The sequence below is a fragment of the Thalassophryne amazonica genome, chromosome 13 (genome assembly GCF_902500255.1).
Source record: "Thalassophryne amazonica chromosome 13, fThaAma1.1, whole genome shotgun sequence".
NCBI classification, from domain to species: Eukaryota; Metazoa; Chordata; class Actinopteri; order Batrachoidiformes; family Batrachoididae; genus Thalassophryne; species Thalassophryne amazonica.
Genome location: NC_047115.1, coordinates 6,380,120 through 6,394,237, shown reverse-complemented (window position 1 = coordinate 6,394,237; position 14,118 = coordinate 6,380,120). Strand labels below are relative to the sequence as shown.

At 41.9% G+C, this 14,118-nt stretch overlaps 1 protein-coding gene across 3 annotated transcripts in view; it reads right to left on the bottom strand.

Annotated features, from left to right (window-relative positions):
* Positions 1 to 14,118, bottom strand: part of arfgef3 (ARFGEF family member 3) — a 104,453-nt gene that overhangs the window by 58,354 nt on the left and 31,981 nt on the right. For all 3 annotated transcript variants that reach the window (XM_034184639.1, XM_034184641.1, XM_034184640.1), the window contains exons 6-8: positions 10,448 to 10,564; positions 4,907 to 4,952; positions 44 to 128 (exon numbers count right to left, since the gene is read on the bottom strand). In XM_034184639.1, coding sequence (XP_034040530.1) covers positions 44 to 128; positions 4,907 to 4,952; positions 10,448 to 10,564 — 248 coding nt within the window. The remainder of the gene's footprint in view (positions 1 to 43; positions 129 to 4,906; positions 4,953 to 10,447; positions 10,565 to 14,118) is intronic.

Genomic DNA, 14,118 nt, shown 5'->3' with positions numbered 1-14,118 from the left:
TGCATGTCGTCCTGCGTTACTGAGACATTTTGAATGTCCTCACCCGTCCACTGACTCCAGCTTCTCACAGAAAATGGTCAGCACCGTCACCACGTCCTCGCACAGAGCCTGGCTGGTGGGAGAAACATCTGCAGCACACAAACACACAGACGTGCACCACAACAATGTTTATTCACTGCACCTTCTTTGTTCAACATATACCAAAGTGAGCAAAACTGTCTCTGATTATTCACTTTTTCATTCTTAGCCTTCAAATTTCTGTGTAATAAACTGAATCTGTGCAGGCTGAGGTTCATGTTTGAATTCACAGAGTTTTTACTGCACACCAAACAACACTGAAAGTCTGCAATGCTCATAAAATATGAAACAAACAAAAAACTAAAGATTAAACCCACTTTGTGATCACAAAAACAAAATCTCTAAAAACTAGACGGGCACTCAGTGAGCACAGACTGCACCTCTGCCAAGGCCACATAGTGCTTAAAATTTCTTCTTGATCCAAAATATGTTTTGGATCAAATTCAAAATAAAAGCCTTCATTTTCTAGGACATTATCCATCTGCTCACCCAATTTCATCAACATCCTCTCACAGCTTTTTGTATTAACTGTTGCTATGTGTCAAACATTCTTCTGGATCTCAGTACCAGGATATATTCCAAATCATTTCTAAAATGAATTCACTTATTCCCTGGAACATTATCAATCTGCTCGCAAAATGTCAGAAATATGTTTGTTACTTTTTGAGTTATCTGTCAACATGACTATTGCAGGATCTCATGAAAATCTGAACTTTACATAGTTTGGGATTTCCTGTGACTGACACTCCGGTGTGATTTACGGTACATGCTGAAAATGCATCCGTTCATTGATAACACGATTAAAGGGCTTTCCCAGGAAGTAACACACAAAACAAAATAAACTCCTCTCTGGGAACCATCACGCTATCATGGTGGAGAGGTTTGTGTGGCGCTGTGAACCTGAGAGCTGTGCTGTCTGGAACCTTCGTGCTCCTGGTAGGGTCTCCCATGGCAAATTGGTCTCGGGTGAGGAGCCAGACTAAGAATGGTTCACAATGACTCCATGAAAAAACCAGGAAGAGGAAATGTGAACCGGCCCGGAGGAAGCCCAGGAATCCCCATCTGGAGCCAGGGCTGGATGGAGGGCCCGCCAGTGAGCACCTGGTAAGTAAGTAAGGCCACCTGGTGGCCGGGCTTGCCTGGGAGCCTCGTCGGGCACAGCCCAAAAAGGCAACGTGGACTTTCCATCTCCACTCTGTGGGCTCATCACCCTCAGGGGGAAGACCCAGGACGAGGTGGAAAGACTATATCTCCACACTGGCCTGCAAATGCCTTTGAATCACCCAGACAGAGGTGGTTAATGTGGCCGGGAAAGGGAAGTTTGAGATCAGCTGCTGAAGCTGTTGCCCCTGCGGCCTGGATCCAGATAAGCGGTTGAAGAGGAGGGAGTGAATGAACAAAATAAACTCCAATAACAAAAACACAAAGAATAAAAGTACACTGCAACAGCTCTTTAATCCCAAATTGAAGATCCAATTAAAATAAATAAATTTAAATGTACTCGTTTTTATTGTAGTATTTCCAACACTCATCTGTGTCAAATAACATCCAATATGTTTAAAGCATGTTTATTTCTGCATCTTGGTTATTTTTGGAATTTAAAAGTCCCACACATCACACGCTGTTCAAATGTCAATCCGTCTCCATCTGGTGACACATTTTTGTCCAAACTGCACAGCACATTCTGTGGTGTGCACATGTTACAGAGTTCCTGTCCATTGTTAAACTTGCCCTTAGGAAAATACTGCATTAAAAAGTGAGTTCCACATAGAGAAAAGGTGAGACTTATGTACACTCCGTGATGCATAGATGTTTTTTCCTCTTCAATGTGCAGTCAGTTGCAGTTCAATCAGACCACCATAAAAACACCATTAGTGCTCCAGGAACTAGTTTGGAAACCACTGCTGTAGTCAAAGTATCGACTGAGAGATATACAGTGCATCTGGAAAGTATTCATAGCACTTCACTTTTTTCCAAATTTTGTTACATTACAGCCATTTCCAAAATGGAGCAAATTCATTTTTTCCCCTCAGAATTCTACAGACAACACCCCAAATTTATTAAAAATAAAATAAAATAAAACTAAGAAATCACATGTACGAGGTCTGTCCGTAAAGTATAGGTCCTTTTTATTTTTTTCAAAAACTATATGGATTTCATTCATATGTTTTTACGTCAGACATGCTTGAACCCTCGTGCGCATGCGTGAGTTTTTCCACGCCTGTCGGTGACGTCATTCGCCTGTGAGCACTCCTTGTGGGAGGAGTCGTCCAGCCCCTCGTCGGAATTCCTTTGTCTGAGAAGTTGCTGAGAGACTGGCGCTTTGTTTGATCAAAATTTTTTCTAAACCTGTGAGACACATCGAAGTGGACATGGTTCGAAAAATTAAGCTGGTTTTCAGTGAAAATTTTAACAGCTGATGAGAGATTTTGAGGTGATTCTGTCGCTTTAAGGACTTCCCACAGTGCGAGACGTCGCTCAGCGCTCTCAGGCAGCGTCATCATCCTGTTTCAAGCTTAAAACCTCCACATTTCAGGCTCTATTGATCCAGGACGTCGTGAGAGAACAGAGAAGTTTCAGAAGAAGTCGGTTTCAGCATTTTATCCGGATATTCCACTGTTAAAGGAGATTTTTTTAATGAAATGATTGCAGCGTCGGCTCGCAGCTGCCGCGACGCTCCGTCACAGGAAAAACACCTCTGTTGGAAGCCTTGAGGACAAGTTGGAACATCTCCAGCTGATAAACAATTTCTCATATACTCACTCCACTGAAAGCCATCAAAAGCCAACTGGATTTTAACAAATGGTTATCAACACGTCTTTCATTAAAAAAATCTCCTTTAACAGTGGAATATCCGGATAAAATGCTGAAACCGACTTCTTCTGAAACTTCTCTGTTCTCTCACGACGTCCTGGATCAATAGAGCCTGAAATGTGGAGGTTTTAAGCTTGAAACAGGCTGATGACGCTGCCTGAGAGCGCTGCACGACGTCTCGCACCGTGAAAAGTCCTTAAAGCGACAGAATCACCTCAAAATCTCTCATCAGCTGTTAAAATTTTCACTGAAAACCAGCTTAATTTTTCGAACCATGTCCACTTCGATGGGTCTCACAGGTTTAAAAAAAATTTTGATCAAACAAAGCGCCAGTCTCTCAGCAACTTCTCAGACAAAGGAATTCCGACGAGGGGCTGGACGACTCCTCCCACAAGGAGTGCTCACAGGCGAATGACGTCACCGACAGGCATGGAAAAACTCACGCATGCGCACGAGGGTTCAAGCATGTCTGACGTAAAAACATATGAATGAAATCCATATAGTTTTTGAAAAAAATAAAAAGGACCTATACTTTACGGACAGCCCTCGTATATAGGTATTCACACCTTTTGCTCAATACATCTAAGAAATCACAGCCTTTGTGCAATACTTTGTTGATGCACCTGTGGGAGAAATTACAGCCTCAAGTCTTCTTGAATAAAATGCCATAAGCTTGGTGCACCTATCTTTGGGTGGTTTTTGCCCATTCCTCTTTGCAGCACCTCTGAAGCGCCATCAGGTTGGATGGGGAGCGTCGTTGCACAGACAGTTTCAGATCTCTCCAGAGATGTTCAATCAGATTCAGGTCTGGGCTCTGGCTGGGCCACTCAAGGACATTCACAGAGTTGTCCTGAAGCCACTCCTTTGATATCTTGACTGTGTGCTTAGGGTCATTGTCCTGCTGAAAGATGAACCGTTGCCCCAGTCTGAGGTCAAGAGTGCTCTGGAGCAGGTTTTCATCCAGGATGTCTCTGTACATTGCTGCATTCATCTTTTAGTTCCTGCCACAGAAAAACATCCCCACAGCATGATGCTGCCACCACCATGCTTCACTGTAGGGATGGTGCCTGGTTCCCTCCAAACATGACACCTGATATTTACACCAAAGAATTCAATCTTTGTCTCTTCAGACCTGAGAATTTTGCTTCTCATGGTCTGAGAGTCCTTCAGGTGGCTTTTGTCAAACTCCAGGTGGGCTGCCATGTGCCTTTTACTAAGGAGTGGCTTCCATCTGGCCACTCTACCATACAGGCCTGATTGGTGGATTGCTGCAGAGATGGCTGTCCTTCTGGAAGGTTCTCCTCTCTCCACAGAGGAATGCTGGAGCTCTGACAAAGTGACTATCAGGTTCTTGGTCACCTCCCTGACTAAGGCCCTTCTCCCCCGATTGGTCAGTTTAGATGGGTGGCGAGCTCTAGGAAGAGTCCTGTGGATCTTCCATTTTCTGCTAATGGAGGTCACTGTGCTCATTGGGACCTTCAAAGCAGCAGAAATGTTTCTGTATCCTTCCCCAGATTTGTGCCTCCAGACAATCCTGTCTCGGAAGTCTTCAGACAATTCCTTTGACTTCATGCTTGGTTTGTGCTCTGACTGTCAACTGTGGGACCTTATATGTAGACAGGTGTGTGTCTTTCCAAATCACGTCCAATCAACTGAATTTACCCCAGGTGGACTCCAGTTAAGCTGTAGAAACATCTCAAGGATGATCAGTGGAAACAGGAGGCACCTGAGCTTAATTTTGAGCTTCATGACAAAGGCTGTGAATACTTATGTTCATGTGATTTCTCTTCTGTTTTTGTTTTTTTTTACTTTTTTCACATTGTCATTATGGGGTACTGTGTGTAGAATTTTGAGGAAAAAAATGAATTTCATCCATTTTGGAATAAGGTTGTAACATAAACAAAATGTCAAAAAACTGAAGCACTGTGAATACTTTCCAGATGCACTGAATATATTATTGTGGAATGCTGCACGAAGGGATTCTGAGGTGAGGCATGACCTGCTAATGACCAACCTCGTCTCTGAAGAGGCGGGGCCGTAACCTCATCTCCATCTGCTCCCTATAGACAAACACAGCAGGTGGTGAGATTATTTTAAAAGTGTTTAAATTACACAGTAGGTGAATAGACAAAACAGAGCATCGTAATCTGGAGTTTCAAGACAATGGCACTTATTGTTTTCTAGTTATCTATTGATTTACAAAGCTGTAAAGTATTCTAATCTCCATATAGGTTGTCAGTTAAAATCCCATTAATGTAACTGTATTAAAACTAAAATAATTTTACTGTGGGTTTAGAATCTTTTATAACTCATGAAAAATAAGACAATATTTGGTTTAGAGCTTTTGAAAGCTGTTGAAATGCAGATTACAGCACTGAATAATTTAAAAGTAGTTGTCAAGTAAACAGAGAAGCAACTTTCTTCACAAATGAGAAAATGGAACAAGGTAGAATTCAACATTTGTCCTGTGAATGAGTTTCCACTTATTGAGTAACCGATTAATAAATTTAGAATATAAATTTATACAACCCCAAATCAGGAACTGATAGGTCCGTCTCGAAAGCACAGTGATTCTTACATTTACGTTGACTTTTATTTCATTACAGACAACATGAACACAAAATATTTCATGTTTTATTCTGGTCACCTTTATTTCATTTGTATAATATCCATCTATTCTTGTATGTCAGGCATGTAACACATTCCAAAAAAGTTGGTGCTCTAAAGCATTTACCACTTTGTAATGTTGCCATTCCTTCTCACAACACTTAAAAGACATATCTGTGTTGAGGACACCAAGTGTTTCAGGTGTTATATTTGTCCAATTCTTCATGCTAATGCATCTTAAGGTGTGCAACAGTATGAGGTCATCATCAACTTATGTGTTTCAAAAGTCTCCACACATTTTGTATAGGGCACAGGTTAGGACTGCAGGAAGGCCAGTCCAGTACTTTTACCCTCCTTTGTAATTTGTGCAGAATGTAGTTTTACACTGACTTGTTTAATGCATGGACATCACTGGAAAAAATGTTGTCTTGAAGACCGCATATGATGCTCTAAAATCTGTACTTTTCAACATTAACGCTGCCATCACAGAGTGTAAATGACCTTTCCCATGACAAACTGTGGCTTTAGGACTTGTTACTGATAACAGTCTGGAAGGTCCTTTTGTCTTTGGTCCAGAGCACACAGGTCTGTTCTTCCAAAAAAAAAAAAAAAAAAACCAAAGGAAAAAAAAAAGACTTGAAATACTGATTAATTTGACCACAGTACATGTTTTCACTTTTTGATGGTCCAACGCAGATGCCTCCGAGATCAGAGAAGTCAACACCACATCTGGACAATGTTATCATGAGGCTTATTTTTTGCACAGTAAGGTTTTAAGTGTTATTTATGAACATCATGCTTGACAAATGTTTCCCAAAGTAATTCCTTGCTCAATTTGGTTATATCAGCTATTGATGAATGACTATTCTTGATTCAGAGCTGTGTGAGAAATCAGAGATCACCAATGTTCAGATTAACCATGCCTTTTACACACTGAAATTGCTCAAGATTCCTTTAACTGTTTCATGATATTGTGTACTGTATAGGGAGAAATTCGCAAATCCCTTCCAATCTTTGTTTGAGGTACAGTTTTTAAATATTTAAATACTTTTCTCACACATTTGTTCATAAACTGGAGATTCTCTGCTCATATTTGCTAATCAAAGATCAAACTCTTCGCCCCTCACGAATACTGTTTTTGTACAAAATCATGATTATGATTACTCCTTTGAAAAAAAAAAAAAACAACAACTTTTTTTTAACCTCATTACTAGCCATAAAGCCAACTTTTTTTTTTTTCTTTTTTTTTTGCAACGTGTTGCCTGAAACACAGGAATGGGAATATATTAACAAAATTAAATGAACCTGACTCCACAAAACATAAAATATGTCAGGTTCCTGCTGTCTACAACAAGCCAACATCCAGCTTGGGACTCCAGCGAGGGCGGCTGCATCTCCTCCTCTCTCCTCTATCTCTGCTCAAACCTTCAAAGTCCCTACTTCACTGGACTGTGAATTATTCAAACTATATTGGATTAACCATGGAATTGATCAGCTGGTCTCTGAACGCTATTGACAGCATTTTTTCAACAAGGAAATCAGGGCTGGAAGACCCTGCATGCCAAAATGGAACGTACCCTGTGGGCTATGTTCTCAATGCCTGGGAGAAGTGGCGCGCTGCGTGCTTGGTACCACTCTTTGTGGAGGATGTCGAAGACTTATTTATATTTGGTTTTATAGTGGGAGGGCTGGTGCTTGTTTTAATTGCTGCCCTGACCTACCAGAGAATTGGCAAGACAGCTGCTACCAGAACCATGACCCCTCACCTGTCCATGATCAATGTTTCTGTGTAGGCTCTCAGTTGTCCAGGTGGTTTCCATAGTAGAGAAGCTTGAATCTTCGACTGGAGTGGGTTGCTTGACGCGAGGACGTTTCGCTTCAAATCGCAGAAGCTTCCTCAGCTAAAATTCTTGCTCTGGTGGTCTGACTTCTGTCTTGACTCTTGCAGAGAAGAATAATCAAGAAGTCACAAAAGCTGGAGTTTTAAACCTAACCAGACCCCTCCTACCGAGAGGCAGACTGCTATAGGCTAGTGACTAAACAATAGCTCTAATTAGCACCTGTTGTGCTCTAGTTAGCACCCTCCTATTGATGGAACGGACCCTCTCCTAATGGCTCCCTTGACGACTCTGCTGATGACATGAATGACTCATTACCATGAACAAAAGACTGAAACTGCTTTGACCTGAGTACCCCATTGTACTCATCGACAGGCAGACATACTACAGACTGTACCCTGGGGACGCCACTCTGTGCATCTATGGACTGCCCAAAATCCACAAACAGGACGTGCCACTCAGGCCTATTGTATGTAGCACAGATTCCATCACGTACAATTTGGCCAAGTACCTCAAGTGGATTTTGGCTCCTCTAGTGGGTAACTCAGACCGCCATGTGGAGAACACACAAGATTTTGTGAACAAGATCAAGGACCTGCAGCTGGAGGCAGATGAAACTATGGTGTCATTTGATGTGACATCGTTGTTCACCTGCATCCCCATCGCTGAGGCCGTCTCAGCTGTGAGGCAGAGACTGCTGGAGGATGCGTCTCTACTTGAATGGACCAAACTCACACCAGACCACATCTGCCAACTCTTGGAGATCTGTCTTAACACCACGTATTTCATGTTTAGAGGGAATTACTACAGGCAGATTCATGGTTGTGCGATGGGGTCTCCGGTATCCCCCGTTGTGGCCAATCTGTACATGGAGCGAGTGGAGAAGACAGCCTTGACATCTTTCACGGGCATCTCTCTCAGTCACTGGTTCAGATATGTTGATGACACATGGGTTAAAATCAAGCAACAGCAAGTTGAGGGCTTTACAGAACACAATCAACTTGGTGGACACCAATATCAAGTTCACACGTGAGGATGCCAGAAACAACCATTTAGCCTTCTTGGACTATGATGTTACGATTGGAGAGAACAGGCAGCTCCAGACAGCGGTTTACAGAAAACCCACTCACACTGACCAATATCTGCTGTTTGGCTCAAACCACCCCCTTGAACACAAGCTCGGGGTGATCAGGACGCTTCAACACAGAGCCCTACAGGTGCCCACAACTGCAGAGGGAAGGGCTAAAGAACAACAACTTGTCCGGAAAGCCCTCACAGTATGTGGGTACCCACGATGGTCCCTGGACAAAGTGCAGAAGTCCCAGAGAACAAAGAGACCAGATAGACAGGAGACGGAGACAAGAAGAAGAGGAGTGTCTCTCCCTTATTTAGCAGGAGTAGGGGAAAAACTACAGAGGATCTTCAGACAGCACAAAATCCAAGTTTACTTTAAACCGGTTAACACCTTGAGACAGAAATTAGTTCACCCTAAGGACAGGATCCCTAGTTACAAACAGAGCAATGTAGTGTATTCTATCAGATGTCAGGAAAACTGTAACGAACACTACATAGGTGAGACTAAGCAACCTTTACACAAAAGGCTATACCAGCACCGCAGAGAGGGCGCCAGTGGACCTCAGTCTGCAGTTCATCTCCACCTTAAAGACACTAACCACACGTTTGAGGACAAGGAAGTTAAAATATTAGCCAGAGAGAAGAAATGGTTTGAGAGAGGGGTCAAGGAGGCATTCTTTGTGAAACGTTTGAAACCCAGCCTTAACCGAGGAGGGGGTCTGAGACACGCTTTATCCCCTGTTTACAATGGGTTACTCAGGTCAAAGCAGTTTCAGTATTTTGTTCATGGTAATGAGTCATTCACGTCATCAGCAGAGTCGTCAAGGGAGCCATTAGGAGAGGGTCCGTCCCATCATTAGGAGGGACAGCTGCGCTGTCATTAGGAGGGTGCTAACTAGAGCACAATAGTTGCTAATTAGAGCTATTGTTTAGTCACTAGCCTATAGCAGTCTGCCTCTCGGTAGGAGGGGTCTGGTTAGGTTTAAAACTCCAGCTTTTGTGACTTCTTGATTATTCTTCTCTACAAGAGTCAAGACAGAAGTCAGACCACCAGAGCAAGAATTTTAGCTGAGGAAGCTTCTGCGATTTGAAGCGAAACGTCCTTGCGTCAAGCAACCCAGTCCAGTCGAAGATTCAAGCTTCTCTACTATCATGATCAATGAGTTGGACAAGGCGGTACAGCCTCAGACTGTGTTATCCCTTGAACTCAGACTTAAGTTGGAAAACATCTCGGAGAAAATGTACGCCTTGCAAAGGAAGATGTCGGAGACCAGGGAATACTCATAAATTGGATTTGGCCGGTCAGAGGAGTTGCAAATGTGTTTCTCTGCTTAACCCTAAACATGGCAGGTTTATCAGCCTCTGAAAGTCAAAATGCCCCGCTGTTTTTCTCCAGAAGAATCTCTACGGCCTTGGTGAACCATTCAGCTGCCCCTCTTATCTTTTTGCCCTCCCCTACAGTCTGATGTTATCAAAGCAACTCCAGACAGGCACACACTGACAGAAACTGATACAAACTCCTCTCATCTGCACACATGACACACGCCCCCCACCCCCCGCCTCCCGCTTCTGTCTTGCCACTCCCCCCTGAGCTCGCGGCTATGCGGGATACTGTTGCGGCCACCCCACACTCACATTGCCTCAATTCGGATGACGGACTGTCTTAAAGTTTCGCGTACATAAACAATGAAATGTATATGTATGGTTGTTTTAATTCTGATGTGTGCCATTATTACGTTCAACTAGTAATAACTGTGGATTAATTGCTGTATTTTTGTCTGAGGTGATTGGGTGTGAAGATAATTTTGTTGCACTTGTAACTTTGTTGCACTTGTTGTAATGACAATACAATCTATCTATCTACATAAATGTAAGAATCACTACAGGTTATTTTTTTTAATTTGCATTTTTCCACATCCAACGTTTTCTGACTTGCAGTTGCAGCATTTAAGGTCTGATCTCTACATTTCCTGTAATCTGCACACGTGTCCGTTTTTGCTCGGGTGCGTGTGTGACCGCTGTCCTATGTGTCTGACCTCCTGTCTGTGTCGCAGCTGCAGCGTCAGGTCTCCCAGGATCTGGCTCAGCGTGGCTCTGACCGCCGTGTTGATGCTGCGCTGGTGACAGCTGGACACATAAGTCTCAATGCACACCTGAAAAACACACACACACACACACACACACACACACACACACACACACACACACACACACACACACACACACACACACCAGGCAAGCTTAACGTCTGACTCACAAAAACCAACAAGCCCTGACGTACGCTCCCCTAAAGGGCACCGCAGAATGATATCAGGGAAAATAATGGGAGGTTTCCATGAAATCAGAGGTTACCACAGCAACTAACCAGACGAACCACTGCGAGCAGGGATTGGGTGTTCTGTCTGCACATCTGACGTTTTCTGACTGAGCGCAGAACAACTAAAGATTATGCTTTTTAAATGATATTAAGCGGATTAAACTTTCTGAAAGGAGACAGACCAACAGGAAGTTTATTAATAACAAAACGCTACAACATGAATGTGTTGAGCTCAATTACGAAAATGGCGCACAGTCTTGGTGGCTGTTAAATTAGCTAGCCGCATTATTTCATATGTTTTTTTAATCCAATTATGCCCAAACAAAATATAAACATTGTATAAATAGATCAACGGTTTGTAGTCAGTTGTTGACTTAATGTAACTGTTTACTTATTTGTTTAGTGATCACTTTGCTGCCATCTTTACTCGGTTACGACAAACCCATTGTGTGCTAGCTTGGCTTGTTAGAATACATCTGGTTCAACAACAAGATTGTGAGCAGATTAGTTTTTTTAGTTAGGCTGCTAACTAGTTGGTAATTTCACTAAACATTTAAACTTGCAGTCGTGACATCAGATGTTTATGTTTTACACCAATAACAGTTGTAGTTAGAAGTCATTATGTCACTCAGCACTCAGTAAATTTTGCAGAGTAAAATTTACTCTGCTGAGCTAACATTTGGTCTCACTCCAAATAGAGTTAAATAGACTCTATCACAGTGTAAAATCAACTCTTACTGGAGTAGAAACACGTTATTTGACTAGACGGTAGAGCTGATTTCACTCTATAATAGAGTGTATTTTACTCTATTTAGACTGGGATCAAATGTTATCCCACCAGAGTAAATTTTACTCTGCAAAATTAACTGTGCAGGATGGTTAATATTAACCTGACAAATCCTGAGTGTGTGTGTGTGTGGGGGGGGGGGGGGGGGGGGGCACACCCACATACTTGATGGTAGAAAAGGTCACCTCAATAAGACTTCAGACAGGTTCGAGAGTGGGTGTGTTTCAGTGCTAATTATGACCACTGGGGGGCTGAGTCTCAGAAATATTGTGCTTGCTATAAACTGACAAAGACTTCACGTGTCAAACTACAACTATACAAACAAGGTATCATATTTTCTGGAGGCTAAGTTGTGATTTATTTACTAGTTTGGGAGTTCCTGTGACTCCACTACAATTCTGAAAAAAATCCTACATTTGTAATTAATAATGATGACTACTTATATAGGACTTTTCCAGGAATCAAAACACTAAACAAAATGAACTCTAACAACAAAAGAATAAATGTCAATAATAAATAGTAGACTGCAACAATGGGAAAAAAAATCCCAAATTAAAGAACTGATAATACAGAAAAAGGGGATTTTCCTCTTCAAGACGTATTTTTTTTTAAACTAGTGCAATTTGTACTCATGGAAAATATGGTAATCTCATTACAAGGGCATTTTTTGGACAGTTCACTCGCCTGGCACAAATGTTTTATTATTGCTGTTAACAGCTCTTCCTGCATCCCACAATCAAGTTTTATGTCTCTTTTTTTCAGGACAACCTGTGCTTTCAGAATATATATGTTTTTGTGTTGTTTTATAAGTGTAATAAAGGTTTCCAATCAAAAATAGGCAAGGAAAAAATAAAGTGAAAAATAATTTTCCACACACATTTATTCAAAACACACAGCAAACTATAATAAAAAACTGTTTTGACACTTTATAAAAGGTAATTTGAGGTCTTGTGTGAAAGACTGAACAACAAAAAGTTTCAAACAATAAACACAAATGCACATTTTGAACAATATATACAAAGTGGTCTATGTGTTTTGTTATTTTGATATGGTAAACAGTGCTTTACACAGAGAAAGCAACAGAGTTATCCAGTAACATTCACATGCAAACTAGTGGAGCAATCCTGATAGTTACACACTCTGTTTGAGCACCTGAGATTGTCATCAGAGGCTCTCCGTGTGCTCCTGCTTTCACTGACCACTGTGCGTAATGGCGCAGGGTGCACTGAGTATGTACTAATAGTATGTACTCATTGGAGCATCCAGGGGGCTATTCAAACGGGCCAACTAGTAACATATCACTCCTGAAAACAATCTTTGGCTTTTCACGTGAGGTAAATCTGCCCTACGATTGGATTTTGGAAAACTATGTGATGGTGAACCAATTCCGATTGGACGCTCACACTGCGTACGTCATCACACAGCTTCTATAAGGAGTACAAAGATGGGCGATGGCTGTTTCGAAAGTCTGCCGAGTTAACTTTTCAGCAAAAACAAAGTAAGTTTCTATCTCATATCATTCAAAAGTTATTTATAATTTAGTAAAGCTTGGTCTTAGCCGCCGTATACGACGGCGTCGGCCCCAGAGGGCTAAGATCTCAGACAAGTTTGACAGTTGGCACATTTTGATTCCAACTGTGGCCACCAGGGAGGCTAGTCTCTGAATACTAGGCCAGTAGGACTTCATGAATCCTGGTCTAACTTCCTCTAGGTTGGGCTCAGTGACACAGGTAAGTATTGCCTTTGTCAGATTAGATATTTATGTCGACCAGTTAGATCCAGAGTGAGAACACAGCAGCACCGAGGTTCCAGTCCCTCCTATTACTCTGGACCACCAGTCTTCCACGTAATGACTCCAAACGTCCAGGTTCCAGTGGTTGAAGGTGGATTCATGTTTCCGTGCTGCCAGACTGCATTAAGAACATGCACTGAGGATGTTGGTGATAATGGAATGGACCTGACAACATCTCCAACTGCCCTGAGTTATGATCCAGCACAAACACACAGCAGATGGCTCGCAGCCCATTAAGACATGTTGACCAGGTTTTTATGAACTGTTAATGGACGTCATGATTCAGCTCGCTGCTGATGGACATGATGTTACAGGAAAACACAAGATCATCCCCCAGCAACCTTAGGGGGAGCTCAAAGTAAGATTTAATGAACAAACTCAGCAATGGCGGACTTTAAGTCAGATTATTTCAGCAGTGACCTGATGCACCATAAAACTTGCATCATGAGTAAATTAATTTCAGAAACCTCATTACAGAGTGCCTTCCAAGAACAAATTACAAAGTAAAATACTTGTGCACTGCAGATAAATATTTTCCATTAACAAACAATAACTCTGGTATCTGGGGATAAGAAGGAACAGTGTAGTTAAAGTATTTCTTACCGGCCACAGGTTTCACCTCTTTCTGGTGAACCATTAAAATCAACTTGCTGATGCATCAAACCTTTTAGGGATATGTAACAATTAAAGCTGTGCCATATATATTGTCCACAATAATACTGACAATTTTTGGATGATTAAAAAAAAGTGTCATATCATGATATATAACTGAGTTTCTCTAACAGATTAAGAAGGCACAGGTGTGTCTTGG